Source organism: Copadichromis virginalis, linkage group LG3 (assembly GCF_057382275.1).
Source record: "Copadichromis virginalis isolate Kocher_CV1m ecotype Utaka linkage group LG3, C_Virginalis_male_GT1.1, whole genome shotgun sequence".
NCBI classification, from domain to species: Eukaryota; Metazoa; Chordata; class Actinopteri; order Cichliformes; family Cichlidae; genus Copadichromis; species Copadichromis virginalis.
In genome coordinates this window covers 36,248,010-36,267,641 of record NC_140620.1, presented here as the reverse complement: position 1 = coordinate 36,267,641, position 19,632 = coordinate 36,248,010, and the positions used below count along the sequence as shown (strand labels likewise).

Sequence of the window (19,632 nt, the reverse complement as noted above, 5' to 3'; positions counted from 1 at the left end):
AGTTCCTTCCTGTGCATTATTGACACTGATAGCTGATGACAAGCATGTAGGCTGAGTCACAGATCAGCTGTGTTACTCATCTTGAAACGTATTAACTTTGTTATGTTAGTTCTACAGTTATTATTTTAAATAACACAGTTATTTATAACTTTTTTTGCAAACAAAAATAAAATCAGGTTTTGTTTTTGGAAATAAAGATTTTTATTGGAAATAAAAAAAATGTATTTCCTGTAGAAAATATCATTGGTAGGGTACTTTGTTACCTAATGTTTTTGCTTTTTTTTTTTTTTATTCTTTCTTTTTTCTCTACTTCTGATTAGATAAAAGCGAGAAGATCATTCAAAAAGTATTCTATGACACATATTTCCATTTTAAAAATATTTTCATCTTTAGTTGCTTCAGCAGAACTCAATTACTCTCCTGTTACTCCACACTCTGCTTCTGCCTGAAACTCAGGTTTCTTATGCTGTATAACCAAGTGTTTTCTAAGAGCACAGGTACTAGAACCTGATATTGAAAACGGATAACAGTAGAGGTTAAGGTATTGAGAAGTATTGGAAAAACAAATATTATTATAATAACAACAATCTGTTAATTTTTATCCAAAGCCCAATATAATAACTTATTTGTGTTTCAGATAACACAACTCAGATAAACATTTATTGTGTGTGTGTGTGTGTGTGTGTGTGTGTGTGTAGGCAAGAAAATTAGTGTATGTGTGTGAGTTTTTGCCTGAAAGGAGGGGGATGAGGTAAATGGGAGGGGATGTCACCTACCTCACTGACAGTATAAATTCCAATTATTTCACTGTGAAATGAACAAAGGCTGATTTTCCCTCTTCATTCAACAAGCAAAGAAAGGCACTGTAAGTACTGCTTTTGGTTTAACATTTTCTATAAAAGGAGCTAAAATTTTTTAGATGTAAAAGTTATTATGTCAAAGGTTTAACAACATGTAATATTTATACTAATGTGTACTTTTGTGAGTTTTAATACTAAACTAAACATCATTGAAAACAACTATTTTCTCCTTTGACACATCAGTCGAAATGATTTCTGCACATATGATCTGTAATTTACATGATACTTTTACCAGTACTTCATTGTAATATATTGTAGCTAGTATAGTATTTCAACCACATTTGAGAATATATTTATATGGGAAATGAATTCCAATAATAATGACAAAATACTAACACGAGTTAAGAATATTCTGCTTTGGTGAAGGTTATTTCTTATCCAGGTTCATGTCCTTTAGAAATAAGACATTAGCACACACTGATGTTGCATTGATAACTCAACTATTATGAGAGTAATTACTCAAATGAGCTTCTTTTGTAAGGGTGAATCATTATCCGTACTCACCCACTGCACAAAATTACATCTAATCCTGCTGAATTTTTCTTACAAGCTTTTTATATTCACAATAAGATAACTTTAATTTCTCAGTTTTCAGTATTTTCATTAAGATGTTGGTTCAGTGATAAATAAAATGACTATAGCATGTGTTGCTTTTTGTACCAAAACGACAGAGAATTAATACTTTATTCTACCCTGCATGCCATATATGCCTAGAATAAGACAATTGGTACAAAGTGCTAAGCTGAAAAGGTTAATTTAGTTTTTCAATTTTCTTTATTGAACACAAAGCTAAAGATAAAATCAAATGATTCAAATATAAATGTTGATAATATTTGGTACAAAAGAATATTATCAATTATAAACTCATATTTTGAGTGTCTGTTGAAAAATAGAAAACAGAAAATCACACACAAATCTTGTTAACAAATATGAATCAGCACTTCTAACTGCTCTCCATATTGTTCCAAAGGATTTAATTGGTCTTTTAATGGGGCAGTTCATATCCAAAAGTCCCATAGTGGGTCAAGGTACTCGCCACCATGTCCAGTTCTCAGTTGGTGAAGAAGGACCTCCCAGGTACTCTTCACACCATTTTGAGACCAACAACAGAAGAGAAGGTGCTAGCCACCAAATTCCTCCAGCGATCATTATCTCAGAGGAGGGTTCAAGGTTTGTGTTATCAACTTGTGTCTATTTTTATTTTCCACCCCAGCATAATTTCCTCATCATTCCACTCAGCTGTTTGAAAAAAATGGAACTTGCAAAATAATAATAATAATAATAATAAAAAAAAAGATTTTCAGGAAGGAAGGAATTATTAGAATCGAATGTCCATTAAAGGAACTAAAGCCTACCATCATAGATATGTTTTCCGCATTTACTAATCTTTGCTATAGTTTCTCAGTTCACATGTTTTTCCCTCTAACAGTACATCAGAGCAGCGGGACTCAAGAATAGAGCTGCGGAGATCTTCCTTCTATAGCACCATAGACCTGCTGCCACAGCTGGAGCACTATGCCAGCACGCTGCCACACCAGCAGGCAAGGAGCAGACCTTCCCTGGAGGTTCTCCGCAAAGCATTCGATGTGAGTTTTCCACTTCTGGGAGCATTTTCTCATTGCTGCTGTCTTTTAAGAATTGCATATTGACAGTAACACCACCTAGGGGAATTAACCCCACTAGGAAATGAAATGTTTGGCCTCTACAAACAGTGAAATGATTCTCACAGGTCTGAAAAACACAGTAGGCAAGGGATATCATTTTACGGTAAAGTTGTTAATGCAAAACCTTATTTATTTATTTATTTTGTGACGATTATTAATGAGAAATAAGCGAAACTTAACAAAACTGGACATGCACGTTCAACAGGGCTTTGGACTAAGCCCTGCCTCTGAGGCAAGTTAGTAAAGAATTGCTATAGTGTTTACCAGTCCTGCAGCCAGGGATTGAACATCAACCTTTCCAATTATCAGATGACCTGCTGGGTCGGCAACCCTGCGTCCAAGGGTGCCCTGGTGTCATGTGCAGTTTTCTACATCCTTATGCTTTAACATCGTGTTCATTATTCCAGTGGAACAATAGATGCCCGAGGTGGGGCACCATCCAACATTCTGCTCAGTAAAATCTGGGCTTTCTGAACTGTTCAGCGTATAATCACAAGCGATGTGATAATACAGTTAAAAAATCAATCATCAACCCTGCAACGTAGGGTGTCCTAATGACATGTGCATGCATGAACACCCTTATGGGTGACATAACAATAACAGCAACACAACATCACTTGGAGTCAGATCAGGCAATCTGTTCTTCCCAATCATGGCACTTCAGGCCCCCCTTTCATTAACAATGTAAGCGTACAAGCCTCCCAGTAGAACAATGGAGTAGAACACCCTTCCGCATCTCACCAGTGAATGCTGAGACTGTCCTTCACCACATAAGCACAAATGACAGCCAGGAGCTATGGAGAAACAACTCCCACTGTCCACTGGGGAAAGCCCCAACTTACAAGCAGCGCACCAGGGTGTACCTACCCCTGCCTGCCGTATATTACTGAGGCAACTACAGATTGGAACAGAGTTCAGCCCCACTCCACCAGAGTGGCACCAGAGTCCAAGATGTACATTGAGGTGAGTCTGAATATGTCTAGCCAGTATCTCTCAACCTCACACGCTACCTCAGACTCTTTACCCATTTAGGAGGCGATGTTCCATGTCCCATGAGCCAGCCTTAATAGGAATCAGAATACCAGGGCCTCTGCCCTCAACTTCTGGTCGATACACAATGTACTATTTTCTATACTATTTTCAGGAAGTGGAGGGAGGAAACACCAACACAGATCCAGGAGCTTGTGAGATTTCGGCCACAGATGCTGGAAGTGAAGAGGCTCAAGGTTCTGAGGAGAAAGCTCCTGCTAGATTTGGCTGGGTTGTTGGAGTTATGGTAAGTAAAACTTCTGGGTCTTTGCATCCACTGGTCCTATAGAACAGCGGTCCCCAACCCCCGGGCCTCGGACCGGTACCGGTGAGTCCGTGAGTTGTTTGGTACTGGGCCGCGAGAGTTGAGGCTCAGGTGTGAAATGTATGGTTTTCAGGGTTTTTATCGGTTTTCAGCGTTATTTTGTTATCGCTTTTATTGTTAACTCGGTTTTCCTGGGTCTTTTCACGTGTGTTATGAATAAATCTTCTTTTTTTCTGTACCGGTACTAGTTTTATTTTGTTGTATTTATCCGCGACACCTTAAAGGCCGGTCCGTAAAAGTATTATCGGGCATAAACCGGTCCATGGTGCAAAAAAGGTTGGGGACCGCTGCGATAGAAAGTTTAAAAATACACAAAATAATTGATCTTGATCACTCTTAAGATCTGTTAATTAAAAGCATATTACTTTCATTTTGGTCACAGGTTCGTTGTATGCTTAATATTTGGGGAGTAATCCTGTTCCTCCGCCTGTCCTGGATCACTTCTCAGGCAGGCATTTGTGAGTAATCAGTTCATTTGCTCCTCCATTTGTTCAGTTCTTTTGCTTTCATTTTCTTGTAAAAATTCCCCACGCCTGTTCATATAGTCTTATCTCTGGGTCATGTTGATTTAGTTAGTTTCTTAATCATATCAATATGAGCACATTGTTCGTAGAGCTTTATCATAGGAAAGCGTGAAAGTTTGAAAAGAAGGGAAAAAAAATGATATCTAAATATTGACAAATGAAGTCAAGTATAGTAACTTCACCAGGAAATGAAAATATGGGATTGGGAGAAATGCTAGTTTCCTTGTTTGAAAAGTGAGCTGTTTTTTAAAGTGCTGACTATGTGTGAGTCTGCTTGTTTTTTTTAGCACACAGTTACTACATTTATTCACTGGGATGAATAAATGTAAGTAAAGTAATTTTTAAATTGCTGAATTTTAAAGGCAGCATAGAGGGTCTATTATATCGCTGAGTATTAAAGTACATATTCTAAAATATATACACTCAGATATGGATTTGCATGTAAGGTAAATTTTTATGCATGGGCAAAGGAAAGTTCTAGAAACAAGTTCCTTTCTGGATGAAGGATGTAAACCTGATTTGTTCATAACTGAAAATTTATGATTGTGTGATTTTAATGAGTCCTAACTTTATTCTTCTTATGTTAGTGTTGACCTGGCTTATTATCCTGATATCTGTGACAGTGACCTCAGTAACTGCCCTCTCCATCTCTGCCATTGCCACTAATGGGAGGGTGATCTCAGGTTAGTCACTCTTCAAAGTAGGAAGTCAGACAAATAAACCTTATATACAGTTTGAATCTGAAAATATGAGAATACTTGGGACACCTTTAAAAATGGTTGGGCCTTTTAAGACTGGAAATCTGCAGCTGAGCTCAGAATTGTAATTTTTCAAATGTGTATGTAGGATCTAGCCTTGTATTTAGGATATGTTCTAACAATCTTGTTTGTCTGAAATAATCTGCAGGTGGGGCATATTTCATGATCTCCCGCACTCTGGGTCCAGAAATTGGAGGACCAATTGGGGTGGTTTTTTCCTTTGCCAATGCTTTGGCTTGTGCACTCAATACTGTTGGTTTTGCAGAGGTGGCCTGTGATCTAATGCAGGTAAAATGTATTGAAAGTGCTTTGTGGTATTAAATGGATGGTAGATTTGTTTTTGTAATAGAAGATGACATATTATATATAATGTAAATAATATTTCATACTAAAATGCTATGCAACAGAACCTAAATTTGGTTAATTGATGTAGGAGTTTGGTGTTGTCATGGTTGATTCAATCAACGATGTCCGTATTGTGGGCGTGATCACTGTTACGGTTCTTCTGCTGATTTCATTGGCTGGAATGGAGTGGGAGTCTAAGGTGAGCACATTTTGATATTCAACATGACAGTTGTACTTGGACAAAGTTTTGTCTCTTAACAACTTCTCTTCCTTTTTGATTTCTTTATTTGTCTTTTTCTCTCAGACCCAGATTTTGTTCTTCTTAGTTCTTCTGGTTTCATTATCCAACTACTTTGTGGGCACATTTATTCCTCCCAATATAGAAAAGCAGGCACAGGGTATCTTTGGATACCGCAGTAAGTTTAGGTTTCTCTCAACAATCTATAGTCTTAAAAACCACATCGAATAATTGATTTGTTTGTTTCTTCCATCTTTCTTTCCTTCTTTCATAACTTCCTAATATTGTACCTGGCATGTTTTCCAGCTGAGATCTTCTTAGAAAACCTGACACCAAACTGGAGAGGAAATGAAGCCAACTTTTTCCAGATGTTTGCCATTTTCTTTCCCTCTGCTATTGGCATCCTGTCTGGTGCCAACATCTCTGGAGACCTTAAAGTATGAGGGACATAAAAGAGAAATGCTCCTTAAAGGAAATATATGAATGCATCGTTTCATAATGTTTTATATTAATTGTATTTCCTATCTCAGGACCCTGCTACTGCTATCCCCAAAGGCACCCTCATGGCTATTTTTTGGACTACTATCAGCTATTTAATGATCTCTGTCACAGTCGGTAAGTTACCCAGTACATACATATTTGATCTAAATAGGTATAAATAATTTAATTAATACAAGACAGAGGCTGAAGGTGTTTAACCTGGCACTCTATAAGTTATAAAGCTGGGGACTTGTTATCTGAAACAGGTTTCCGGTAGTAGCACAAACTGAGATCAATACAGCCTTTTTGGGAGTAAATCAATATTCATGGTTATCCATGAAAATTACATTAAAATCTGTACTTTTCCTCTAGCATCATGTGTAGTGAGAGACGCTTCTGGAAATATGACTGATATCCTGACTGGAAATCTCACTGATGTTTGTGTGGGGCTTGGATGTAAAATGGGCTGGAACTTCACAGATTGTATACAGCAGAAGAATTGCGAATATGGTCTGGCCAACAATTCAAAGGTACTAGTTCATTCAGTTAGCCACATTTTTTTTCTCCTTTTTGTTATTGGGAAGAAAGATACTAAACCAAACAAAAGCACATTTTTGGTTAAATCTTTAACTCTTTGTCAATATTCCTGCTATATTCATTGTATTTAAAACTTTATTCTGGTTTGTCTCATACTTAATGGTGACTCAAACCAGGTCTTGGGCCAGGTTTCTGGTTTCTACTACCTCATCACTGCTGGGGTATTTGCAGCCAGCTTGTCCTCTGCTCTTGGATTTCTTGTCTCTGCCCCTAAAGTCTTTCAGGTGAGAAATTAACTTTTTTCCTATTGCATTCATTATGCATTCATTTGCACTTTTATTGATGAACAAAAGATGAATCCATTATTATAATTTCAATGTACCTAATATTGCTGTATTAGAGACCAGTTTACCTGGACTTTACAAACAAAACAGCTCTCTTTTTGACACAATAATGGGCACATTTTGAATCTGATAATGATTTAGTTATAATTAATGATTTTTAAAGTCACCTGCAGTATAAAGAAAACGATTAATAAGGTAAACTAAAGCGGAACAAGCAAACAGCATGATCTCATGTAGCTTTAAAATCATCGCTCAAGTGTATTCACATTTTAAAGGAGCAAAAACATGGAGGACAGTTAAAAAGTCAGCTATCATCTCATAGCTCAAATGTTTGATTAATGAAAGTTTGTATAAATATAGTAAAGTCTCACTTTTTTGTTTATGTTTTATGTTCTCTCTATCAGTGCCTGTGCAAAGACAACTTATACCCATACATTGGGTTCTTTGCAAAGGGTTATGGGAAAAATGATGAGCCGCTCCGGGCTTATGTGCTATGCTACATCATTGCTGTGGCCTTCATTCTCATTGGTGGGTGTGATCAACATGACTAACACATTTTCACCTCTTACTAATGTTGTGATTCCCATATAAAATGTCTTGTCAGCTCTAAATTTGTAGTGTGATTTTAAATACTCTCTCATCTGTGTCATTACAGCGGAGCTGAACACCATTGCAGCTCTGATCTCCAACTTCTTCCTGTGTTCCTACAGCCTTATAAACTTTAGCTGCTTTCATGCTTCAATCACCAACTCCCCAGGTGAGTAACATATTCAGTAATTAAGCTATACTCAATATTAAACACGTTCACATTAAACCATTAGTTTTGGTATTTTCTAAGGTTTAGTACATTTTGTTCAGTCACACTAATAAGAGAGTTTGCTACTCTATAAAAGCATGTGACAGCCAGATTTTCCACAGTTTAGCATGTGCACAAATGCCCACATACACAACCACCACTCACCAGTTTATTGCTGCTTGGCCCCAAAATTAAACAGTCCCCCATTATGAGGTCGGAAGAAAAAACAAATTGTTTATATGCAGCTTAGTGTGGAAAAGAGATCATCAATCTGACTTCAGTGGAAACTCATATTGCTCCTACAACCAGTGATGGTAAGACAAGGTTTTATGTAACACTCAAATCAATTCTACCAAAATTGTATCTATCATACCAAGTTATATTGGAGAAATCTCCGTACACAGAGGTCCACATAGATCTAACCCGCTGTGAGATTAAGTGCATGACAGTTCTCTAGTTAAAGTTTTGGCAAGAGAGTCAATGTGTTTCTATTTTGACAAAATCAACTACGTACAATTCAAAGCTCTATAACATTTAACAGCAGGTTGCTGGTAATGCCTAAAAAACAAACACAAGAAATCATACATAATGTAAATGTAGGCCATAATGGGTGGACATTGGGATCAGAGTTCTGGCCATGTAGCATTACAAAGTCTGCCCTGTGCCACTTCATAATCCTTTTCTCACCGACTCCTCCTGTAGGTTGGAGGCCCTCATTTCACTACTACAGTAAATGGACGGCTCTGTTTGGCGCAGTGATATCTGTGGTTCTGATGTTCCTGTTTACCTGGTGGGCTGCTCTAATCACCTTCTGTATAATCTTCTTTTTGTTTGGATACATCAACTACAATAAACCAAGTGAGTCAAAAACCATAAGTTTTTGAGCGTAAGTTGGAACTGAGCAGTACTTTGGTTAGAATAACATGCCTCAGATTCATAAATAGAACAGAATGCATCAAAGTGTACTTTACACTTCTTTTTTTGTTTTTTGCATTTCTCATGTAAGTGTCTTTTGAAATCAACAGAGGTAAATTGGGGTTCGTCAGTCCAAGCAGGCACATACAACATGGCTTTGTCATACTCTGTCTCACTTACTGGTGTGGAGGATCACGTCAAGAATTTTAGGTGAGTGATCTAAAATTTCAGTTTAACAAGTCAAAGCTTTTCATGAAACATGCACGAGTGCTAAAGTCTATAAGTGTACTCGTTAATGCTCTTTTCTAATAGTATTAATAGATTTTAGTTTTGAATTTATATTTACTGGATTTCATCCGGGAGCTTCCTCTTTGATCCCTAATGTCTTTTTTTCAGACCACAGTGTCTAGTCCTCACTGGACCTCCAAACCAGCGACCTGCACTGGTGGATTTTGTTGGCTCATTCACAAAACATATAAGTCTTATGATCTGTGGCGATATTATCATGGTGAGACATCCACTCAGCTTTTTCTACAAGAAAACAAAATAAATTATTAGCATTATTGTGGTAAAATAGCCACACCAAACACTTTTTATAGTTATCCTTTGTTGTAATTGGATATGTGAGTTCCTGAGTTCCTTTTCCAGGAGCCTGAGAGGCAGACACGACCACAAGATGCTACAGATCAGCTAGTTAAATGGATGAACAAGAGGAAAGTGCGTTCGTTTTATACTCCATTTACAGCTGAGAGCCTCAGAACTGGAGCTCGATACTTAATGCAGGTATCTAGTTAATATTGTTGTGGTGTAATGTGACTTTAAATGCCCCGAAAGTTACCAACAAATTATTAATATTACTATTAGTATGTTTCTGCCATTAGAACTAGTTTGTATTCTTACCTGTAGGATGGCTTTTATGCTTTTTGTTCAAAGGCTTCTGGTCTTGGCAAGCTGAAGCCCAACACTCTGGTCCTTGGCTTCAAGTCAAACTGGAGGGAGAGTTCACCTGAAAGCATTGAAGATTACATTAACACCATATAGTAAGATGGTCCTTTAATGGTGCATTTAATAGATATGAAAAAAATCATGTATTTTATAGTATTGCTATTTTATTTATTTTATATTATGTGTGTATTTTTACTGTCTTTGTAAGGCAGTGTAAAAAAATAGTATTTATAAAATAGCCTAAAGAATAGTTGCAAAAGAACAAAGTCTTCTCAACTTACTCATCTTCTCTTGCTTTTCTTCAGTGATACATTTGACGCCAACTTCTGTTTGTGTATCTTGAGGATGATGGACGGGCTGGACATCTCTGACCAGTTTGATTGTGAAGGTCTGATGAGTATAAATAAGTAGAACATTCTCTAAGTGCTTAACAGCAACATGATACATTTGTGGCAGCGGTTGACAACATATTTTTCTTCTTTTTTTTTTTTTAGTAAACCAGGGCTTTGAGCTTGATGAATCTGCTGAAAATTATGACCATCAGTCTACAGACAGGGAATCGGGTAAGAGCTAATTGTGTGCATAGGTACATATTAGATTACTGTACCAAGTCACGTTAAATTTCAAGTCAGAATCTGTAAATCATAACTACTGTGAACTAAAGTACGGGAAGGGATTTTTCTTAGAACTGAAAAGGATATCGGATTTAAATAAGATTTCCACTCTGTAATTTCAAAATCTAATAAAGTGAGTGGTCTATTTATGATTACATTTCTTAAAGTTCAAGATTAAAGTTTTAAATTGATTTAATTTGACTAAAGTACCTCTAATGGATTGTTCCCTTCCTAAATTAATATGCACTGCAATGGTGCTTAGGATAATGTATGAGAGGATGAGGACAGTGAACAAGAAATCATTATTGCACTGGCACACCTTAGATTGCATTATAACTTTCTAATTATTAAGTCAGTAATCACTGCCCACACATAACACACGCTTTCTCTTGTGTTTGCAGCTGATGACGTGTCCGACAACAGCAACAGTGATCAAATCAAAACAGTGTTTCAGAACACCCAGGGGAAAAAGTCTATCGATGTCTACTGGATAGCAGATGATGGAGGTGAGCCCACAGAAGTGCTTTTCTTTCTTTTTTTCCCCCCCGTCCTGCCCGGCAGTGTAGCAATAAATAAACAAACAAACAACGGGAAAAAAAGTTAGAGGAGCCTCTTCGGTTTATTCTTCTAATAAATAAACAAAAAAATAAATAAATTTGAGTTGGCCTGGTTTTCTTAGCTGCTGTCATGTTCTTCTTCTATTTTCAGGACTGACTTTACTGGTACCTTACCTGATCACCAGGAGAAAGCATTGGCGTAACTGTAAGATCAGGGTTTTCATCGTCGGAGATGAACTAAACATGGACGAAGGCCGTAATGAGTAGGTTTACTCTGTTTCGCCCGGGGGGAAAGTGTTGGCTTTTGCATTGGCAAAATTTGTGGTTATCAAGATGAATTCAGAATTACTCTTTTCCTCTAAGAACTGAAAATGTTCAGTTTGAAGATTTTACAATAGACAACAAATTTGGAATTATTTATTTATTTATTTATTGTTTTTTCAAAAAAAAAAAATTAAATGTAGGTTTTCATGCAGTTTGATATGTCTTTGTTTGGATGTAATTCTGTCAGACCCTTTGGTGTTTATGGACATACTAGGAAAGGGTGCTTTATGATTTCTGGAACTTGAGAACTTGTGGACTGTTGTGTGTTTCAGAATGATGGCTCTGCTGAAGCGCTTTCGTCTACATTTCAGTGACGTTATTGTCATGACAGACAGTGAGAAGCGCCCTCAAGCCAAGAAGTATGTCGGAAAAAAGTTGCAATTACCACCACAAGGCACACCTATGTGAATGTGTTTTTTTCTTCATAGCAGTTGTGTTTTGCTTTGCAGCATGACTAGGTTTGTGGACAGTGTCGCCCCCTTCAGGCTGCATGATGAACAGCAGACAGGCGTCACAGATCAGGAGCTAAGACAGAGAGAACCATGGAAAATATCTGATAAAGAGTTTGAGGCCTTCAAACAAAAGGTGTGTGTGTGTGTGTGTGTGTGTGTGTGTGTGTGTGTGTGTGTGTGTGTGTGTGTGTGTGAGTGTATCATTGACTTCCAAAAGGTCCAGAGCAAAACACTTTAAATATATCTATGCCTCATGATTGTGTAATATCCCCACATTATGTGACACTAAGTCAGTTTCCTACTTGTATTTCCTTTATTTACAGTCTGAGAGAAAAGTACGGCTTAATGAAATCATCCGCAGGAATTCACAACATACTGCCCTTGTGCTTGTGTGAGTACATGGTTTATATCGCAATACATATTTAATAGAAATCAAAGTTAGTTAGGATCTCCCATTTCCCTCATAGTCCCCATATTTATATGTACACAATTTACTAAAATCATCATGCGTTAGGATTTAACTAATACTGCACTGAAAATATAAATCTATTACTATCCTGCTACCCATCATGTAGCAGACTTTGTTCTTGTTTTACTGTCCCTGCTTATGTAATTGTTATTTAATGATTTTTTTTCTTCCCCACGTAGGAGTCTTCCTGTGCCACACAGTGACTGCCCCAGTGCTCTTTACATGGCCTGGCTGGATACTCTCACCTGTGGCCTTCATTGCCCTGCAGTGCTCATACGAGGAAACCAGCAAAATGTCCTTACTTTCTACTGCCAGTAAATTGTATTTTATTGTGAGTCAGTCATGGAGGACTATTTTTATTTTTAGGAGTCACAAAACTAAAAAATTCAAGCCTTAGAAGTGAACAATAATTTAAAAAAAAAAAAAAAACAAGACAGAGAGAGTGCAATATTTGCCAAATTAGGGTTTAACAAATCTGGTGAATAATAAGGAGACAAATTAAAATTAAGATAGACACATGTTACATGAATGATTCTGAGAAGGTCATTGTAAGTACTCTCCCCTTATACAAGTGAATATCACCGTATCTCAACCCAAGCAAGAACATTTTGGAAGCCACCACTTTTATCAAACTGCTAAAGGAGGTGACATCTTTTGGAAAAATTATGTCCATCCTATCAGGAGAGTCCCAAAGGCTTGGAACATCAAGGTAAATTAAAGGTCTTCTGGTAACAAAGAAATGAATCCAAGATCTTGATAATGTTTAACTGAACATATATTTGAAACACAACTGTCTTGTTTTAGCAAGCTAGTTACTAAGTCATTTGTGAAAAATGTAGTATGAAGTATAAAACAACTGCTGACAATTTTAGTGAGTAACAAGAGAAAGTAGCATCCAGTGCTAATGTAAATTAAACAGAGAAGAATATTAGACTTAGTGGATTCTTTTACAGTCCACCACTGATGGGTAGGGAAACTTTTTGCTCTTTATGGTTAAACTTGTACTACATAACCACCAACTTTGTTGTTAACACACGATAATGTAACCATGTTTGAAAACTGAGACACAAATTGTTGATTTGAAAATGATTAATTTAAGTAAATGTAAATTAGTAATACATTTAGACTTTACATTGTATTCACTATATTTGTCAATATCTTTTACATTTATATTTGTTTGCTTAATCTGTGATGTGTTTTGTAGAATATTAAATTATGTATAAACTCTTCTAAGATGAGTTATTCTGTTGATATTTTCCAAAGGTAAAAATTTAAAACCTCTGAGTTGTACTATTTAAATGCTGACAAGCAACAGCAGGAATATAATACTGTAAAAGATTAATATTCTGTTATAAAATCTGCTGTTCCTCAAATCGCTACTTGACATTTTCCCAAAAAGCAAGTCACCCTCTAATTTTACACCCATTGTAATATTGAATATCAGTAACTATAAAAATAGGCTGCAGTAAGTACAGTTAACCTTTTACATTACTTCTATCAATACTCAGTCTGCCTCACCTTACAGCTATATGCAGCATGTGCAACATTATGTGGAATAAACACTGGGGGCATTTGTTATTATTTTTGGCACTAAGCAACATTACTAAAGTCTGGATTAATCTGCAGACGGGTTATAATAACATGGAGATGCATCACCAACAGATTAACTATAAGTAGATAAAAATTACGCAAAAAACTTGTAAGTAGACATACTGTAAAAGATCAGTATGTAGAGTAAAGTGCATTGCAGCAAAGCTATTAGTATGAAATGCTATATAATAATTTAAATGTCACTTAGTCACATTATCAGCTTTAATAGTGTTAAAGATTTTTAAAGGCATCCTTCATTGACAACATTGTGTCTCTTTGACTTCACACAATGAATAACAGATTTTTAATAACAATAAGTTACAGAGTGATAACCATGGTGATAACCATATCAGACCATTGATACTGTTAAATACAGCGATAACTGTAGGAGTTTTCAGCCTCTTTGATCAGGGGGGATTGATCTCCCTGATAACTGTGATGTAGTTTAAAACAAATTTTGATTAATTAAAAAATAAAATAAATATTTTAAAATTCTTTTTTTCCCTTTGACATATGCTTATCTATGATATATATGTCTGCTTCATCCGAATCATGAGATTATTGATTCTTACAGCAAAAATTTGAGCAATGCAACAGTCTAATTGAACACCTATGTTCTGTAGAAGGTACTGGGAATAACTAAAGCAGATTTAAATGTAACACTTTGAACCAGAAAAAAAGAAGTTAATGCTTAAAGTTTTATTGCTAATTAACCATTTTTTTCTTTTACTTTTAACCATAAATTAAAACAATATCCCCGCCCTTTGTGTAGGTGCATGTTCAAAGGTGTCTTGTATACTAAAAGATCCATGTTTTTTCCTTCTTACAATGGACCAATACGTAATATTTATCTTGTAGTTTGCTTTGGTTCCCAAGAGCTCCCTCGTCATGATGTGAAGAACTCTTTAATAGGTTAACTATAATTAAACAGTACATTTATCACAATCCTGTGTGGGTGCTGGCTGCAAAATGCAACTGATACAGAAGAAATTCCTGGTATTTTGGCATGCTGCATTTCAAATACTGGGATGTACCAAGTCTTTTTTTTTCTGGCACATTAAATACAAGATGCCTCACTGTATTATGCTAATGGTAGCTAAACATTTCAAAGATGCAGTGAGTCAACATCAGTTTCCATCTCACTTGAAAAACTGAAGACAAACAGCAACACCGGCCATTAAATGTGCAATATGTGGGGGCAACATCCTAACATGACCTCTTGCTGAGGTCACCTTCTTTAAACAATGTGCTAAGGCTATTTATGATGTGCACAAACCTGACATTGTTAACTAATTAACTAAATGGCAGAACATTATTAACAGCTTAAATTACTGGTTAATCTATGGATCAAAATTTCAGTTTTTGTTTTTTCACATTTTATAATAACATCAATATGTTAATATATCTATATTTATAGGTATATAATACATAAATAATACTATTTCGCTGTAGGCTTAGTTAAATTCAATGAACAAACAATTTGTAAATAGATTTTTTTAAAACTAAGCCAATAAAGTTGGCACAATGGTGCACTGTTTGGCATCATTGCATTAAAGGGTCCCCAGATTTGAATATAACTCAGCTGGTCCCCTTTCACCTGGAATTTGTATTTTGTACAATAACTGTGCTGCATGGGTTTCTCCCAGAATTAGTGCTGTGAGTACAAGAAAATAATTATTATAATATGATGTGTTAAATTTGTTTAGATCAGAGGAATAAGGAAGGATTTGTCTGTGTGTTTTAGTTTGGCTTAGTTGTAGCCTGAGAGTGTGTGTAATTGTTTAGAGAGAAAGGAATTTATGGACACTGGGGGTCTGCCTGCCATAAAAGGAGACGGGAAGCTACAGTTGGGGATTGCTGATGCTGATGCTTGTACCTTCAATAAAAACTCATAATTGTTATAACTTAGAAGCAGGTTTGCAGGAGACTCTCCACATGCTTATCTGTAAATGTAAGACGATAAGAGGCCAATGGCCCAGTGGATGCAGAGTGGGGCTCTCAGTGTTTGTACTATATTAACTCTGTTTTGTATGTTGTGTAGAGGAATTTGGTGTAGCTTGGGTGAGGAGATTACTTTTATGACCCCCAGGAAGTCACGTATACAGAGACACACATACACAGTGCTTTGACTGTTACGACGCACCCACACCTACATGCACACTCACTCACGTGCTCGTGCATACACACACAGACACAGAGTTTGCAGCACACCATGGGGGTTTTATGATGGGGTCGCTTCTATAAAGCTGACTGTAACAAACAAAGGAGGGAAGATCTGCAGAGGGGCCGGCCTTGCACATCTCCCCTTCTAGAAGATGCATGCTTAAATGAAGATGAATAAAGGTTTTGTGAAATGACTACTGAGTCCGGTGCCGTCTCTGGATGCCTCGGGGAATAAAAAAGAACCGGGGTGAAACTAATTTCGTAACAGTGCCTAATTATAAAGTCAGCAGATATTTACATGAAGTTTTAAATTGACGCTGACAATTACAGGTGTAAAAACATTGATTTTGCGCCCCAAAAATGCTAGAGCATATTTATTGAACTTGTAGGTAATTGTGTGGATGCTTTAAGCATCCACACTATTGAGTTCCTGTTTCTCTTTATTCTTTATTATTCTAGTTGCCAATTTTTGTACTTCTTTGGCACTTAACTAGTCCCACAATTTTCAGCCGATTTTCGCCGTTCAAATTTTAAACTATTCTACTATTTCTGCTAATGCGGGCTATGACTTTTGCTATTTTTTGCTATTATACTTTTTAAAATATTAAGCTTTTTTCCTTTAATTTGTCCCATTGAAATGAATGGAAAACTTCCGCAATTCTGCTAAATTTTGCTTGTTTTTGAAACTTAACTACTTCCTCATACTTTCGCCTAGAAAAACCATTCAAACTTTAAAATGTTCACAAATTATTGGGCTATTCATGTATGATTCAGCTTTTTCAAATATTTTACCATTTTACTTTTATGCCTCTTAAAGTTTTGAGTTGCACAATTGTGATTTTTCACAAAATACATGCGTTGTTATGGTTGCTATGCTCTTGGCTTCCAGTGTGCCACTGAAGCTTTTGCAGTCTTCTCTTCATGTCCGAACAACTTCTTGCTACTTGCTCAATTTTCACTCAATTTCCACAAATTATACATCAAAATGTAGGTATTTTTGCTGGCTTTCAGAAAATGTAACTATCATTGTTGTGGGATTTGTAGAATCTTGGCAAACCTCCTCAGACCAACACAAGGTCTCAAAACTCTCCATATAAAGTCAACGGAGAGCTTGTTCAAAATCATCGCTGGATTTCTGTAATGAGAGGCATATTCGAATCGTCATATCTCCTTAACGAAGCGACTTTAAGACATGAGGCTTGTCCCGGTATATCTTCAGACACTCGTGACGCTCACAATTCAAGAATTTCTTTCTCACCTATTACCGTTCTGAAATGAGTTGGACTTGTTTGAGGGTAGGAAATTCGTCCTTCGCTCAGATTTCTTCAGATTTCAAACTCTGGAAATGAAGCATTTTTTTCTCTCGTCATAACTTTTTGTTGGATTTCCACAGAGACCTGAAAATTTCCATGATTGTTCACCAAAGCCTGCTGTCTCTTACGGTGAAAGAATGATTTCAATACTCCAAATAGATTTAGAGTTAGAAAGCGTTGTTTGAGGGCAAGTCAAGGCAGTTTTTGCTTCGCTCTACTCAGTTATGGTGCATTACAAGTCAAATATCTTTAATAATTCATATTTTAATGATAAATTGTTAACACTTGAAGATTCCCCCATCTCTTCTGAACAAAACGGTGTAAGAATGACGGCTCTAGCCCCTACGGTTAGGAAATTATGGTCATTTGTTTGAGGGGAGTCCTCACTATGAGAAATAGGCTGTAATAATCCTGTGCCTCTCTGTAAAAAGATGCACCTGTTTTGGCGGGAAAACGTAAACAGCCACTCTGATTGGTGGATTTAAATTCGGCAGCTCTCTCCCTCTGTGTGTGTGTGTGTGTGTGTGTGTGTGTGTGTGTGTGTGTGTGTGTGTGTGTGTTTAGTGGGAGAGAGAGAACCCTACCCTTATTTGGCAGCATGTCATTGTAGGATTTAAATTGAATATAGTTAGACTGGTTGACTGGATTAGAGCCTGTGTTTGTGTGTCCCTCTGTGCATTTGTGTGCATTTGTGTTTCAATATGCCTCCATATTGTAACTTGTAAGTTATTACTATTCTGCTAAATCATACTATTTCTGCTTTTCATAAGATTTGTGCCTAATATAGTATTTCTGCTAAATTATAGTATTTCTGCTTTTTATAGGATTTGTGCCTAATATAGTATTTCTGCTAAATTATAGTATTTCTGCTTTTTATACTATTTGTGCCTAATATAGTATTTCTGCTAAATTATAGTATTTATTCTTTTTATAGGATTTGTGCCTAACATAGTATTTCTGCTAAATTATAGTATTTCTGCTTTTTATAGGATTTGTGCCTAATACATTATTTCTGCTTTTTATAGGATTTGTACCTAATATAGTATTTCTGCTTTTTATAGGATTTGTGCTTAATATAGTATTTCTGCTAAATTATAGTATTTCTGCTTTTTATAGTATTTGTGCTAAAACATAGTATTTCTACTAAATGTAGTATTTATGCTTAATCATAGTATTTCTATATATTTCTGCCAGGTCCCCAGGCAGCCAATCCTCTGTGAGGACTGAGACATTCAAATTTTCAAATCAGGGCCTGCACGGCTTTCCAGCCAATCATATATGTGTCCTGAGGCATTCAGATTTGCATATTGGGGCCTTCATGGCTTCTAAGCCAGCCAATCATATCAGGGCTGAGGAATTCAAATCCACAAATCAGGGCCTGCATGGCTTCCCAGCCAGCCAATCATATATGTGGCCTCAGCCATTCAAATTTGCATATTGGGGAATTCGTGGCTTCTAAGTCAATAAGTCATCCATGTCATATATCTCTAAAAATTCATATTTTAATGATAAATTGTCAACACTTGAAGATTCCCCAATCACTTCTGAACAAAACGGTGTAAGAATGACCGCTCTAGCCCCTACGGTTAGGAAATTATGGTCATTTGTTTGAGGGGAGTCCTCACTATGAGAAATAGGCTGCAATAATCCTGTGTCTCTCTGTGCTGCGTGTGTAAAAAGATGCACCTGTTTTGGCGGGAAAAAGTACACAGCCACTCTGATTGGTGGATTTAAATTCGGCAGCTCTCTCCCTCTGTGTCTGTGTGTGTCTGTGTGTGTGTGTGTGTGTGTGTGTGTGTGTGTGTGTTTAGTGGGAGAGAGAGGACCCTGCCCTTATTTGGCAGCATGTCATTGTAGGATTTAAATTGAATATAGTTAGACTGGTTGACTGGATTAGAGCCTGTGTTTGTGTGTCCCTCTGTGCATTTGTGTTTCAATATGCCTCCATATTTGTAATTTTGTAAGTTATTACTATTCTGCTAAATCATAGTATTTCTGATACTTTTCGGTACTTGTGCTAAATACAGTATTTCTGCTAAATCATACTATTTCTGCTTTTCATAAGATTTGTGCCTAATATAGTATTTCTGCTAAATTATAGTATTTATTCTTTTTATAGGATTTGTGCCTAACATAGTATTTCTGCTTTTTATAAGATTTGTGCCTAATATAGTATTTCTGCTTTTTATAGGATTTGTACCTAATATAGTATTTCTGCTTTTTATAGGATTTGTGCTTAATATAGTATTTCTGCTAAATTATAGTATTTCTGCTTTTTATAGTATTTGTGCTAAAACATAGTATTTCTACTAAATGTAGTATTTATGCTTAATCATTGTTTGAGGGGAGTCCTCACTATGAGAAATAGGCTGCAATAATCCTGTGTCTCT

General features: G+C 36.4%; 1 protein-coding gene across 1 annotated transcript; it reads left to right on the top strand.

Moving 5' to 3' along the window:
- Nucleotides 1-1,836: 1,836 nt before the first annotated feature.
- On the top strand, nucleotides 1,837-12,624 carry slc12a10.1 (solute carrier family 12 member 10, tandem duplicate 1). Its single transcript, XM_085450882.1, has 27 exons — nucleotides 1,837-2,030; nucleotides 2,290-2,446; nucleotides 3,669-3,800; nucleotides 4,261-4,336; nucleotides 4,990-5,085; nucleotides 5,309-5,448; nucleotides 5,594-5,704; nucleotides 5,810-5,921; nucleotides 6,050-6,180; nucleotides 6,274-6,358; nucleotides 6,596-6,753; nucleotides 6,937-7,044; nucleotides 7,509-7,632; nucleotides 7,760-7,861; nucleotides 8,603-8,758; nucleotides 8,926-9,025; nucleotides 9,212-9,323; nucleotides 9,464-9,598; nucleotides 9,749-9,855; nucleotides 10,066-10,148; nucleotides 10,255-10,323; nucleotides 10,776-10,880; nucleotides 11,083-11,194; nucleotides 11,528-11,614; nucleotides 11,705-11,840; nucleotides 12,031-12,098; nucleotides 12,356-12,624. The coding sequence occupies exons 1-27, from the start codon at nucleotides 1,849-1,851 to the stop codon at nucleotides 12,492-12,494; spliced, it is 3,123 nt and encodes a 1,040-aa protein (XP_085307008.1). The 5' UTR covers nucleotides 1,837-1,848; the 3' UTR covers nucleotides 12,495-12,624.
- The last annotated feature ends 7,008 nt before the right edge of the window (nucleotides 12,625-19,632 follow it).

Excerpts from the sequence above, each read along its gene's own strand:
- slc12a10.1 (XM_085450882.1), top strand. The coding sequence starts at position 1,849 with ATGGGGCAGTTCATATCCAAAAGTCCCATAGTGGGTCAAGGTACTCGC. Across the intron at positions 2,031-2,289 it reads ATCTCAGAGGAGGGTTCAAG|TACATCAGAGCAGCGGGACT; the intron begins GTTTGTGTTATC and ends TCCCTCTAACAG. Across the intron at positions 6,181-6,273 it reads ACATCTCTGGAGACCTTAAA|GACCCTGCTACTGCTATCCC; the intron begins GTATGAGGGACA and ends TTCCTATCTCAG.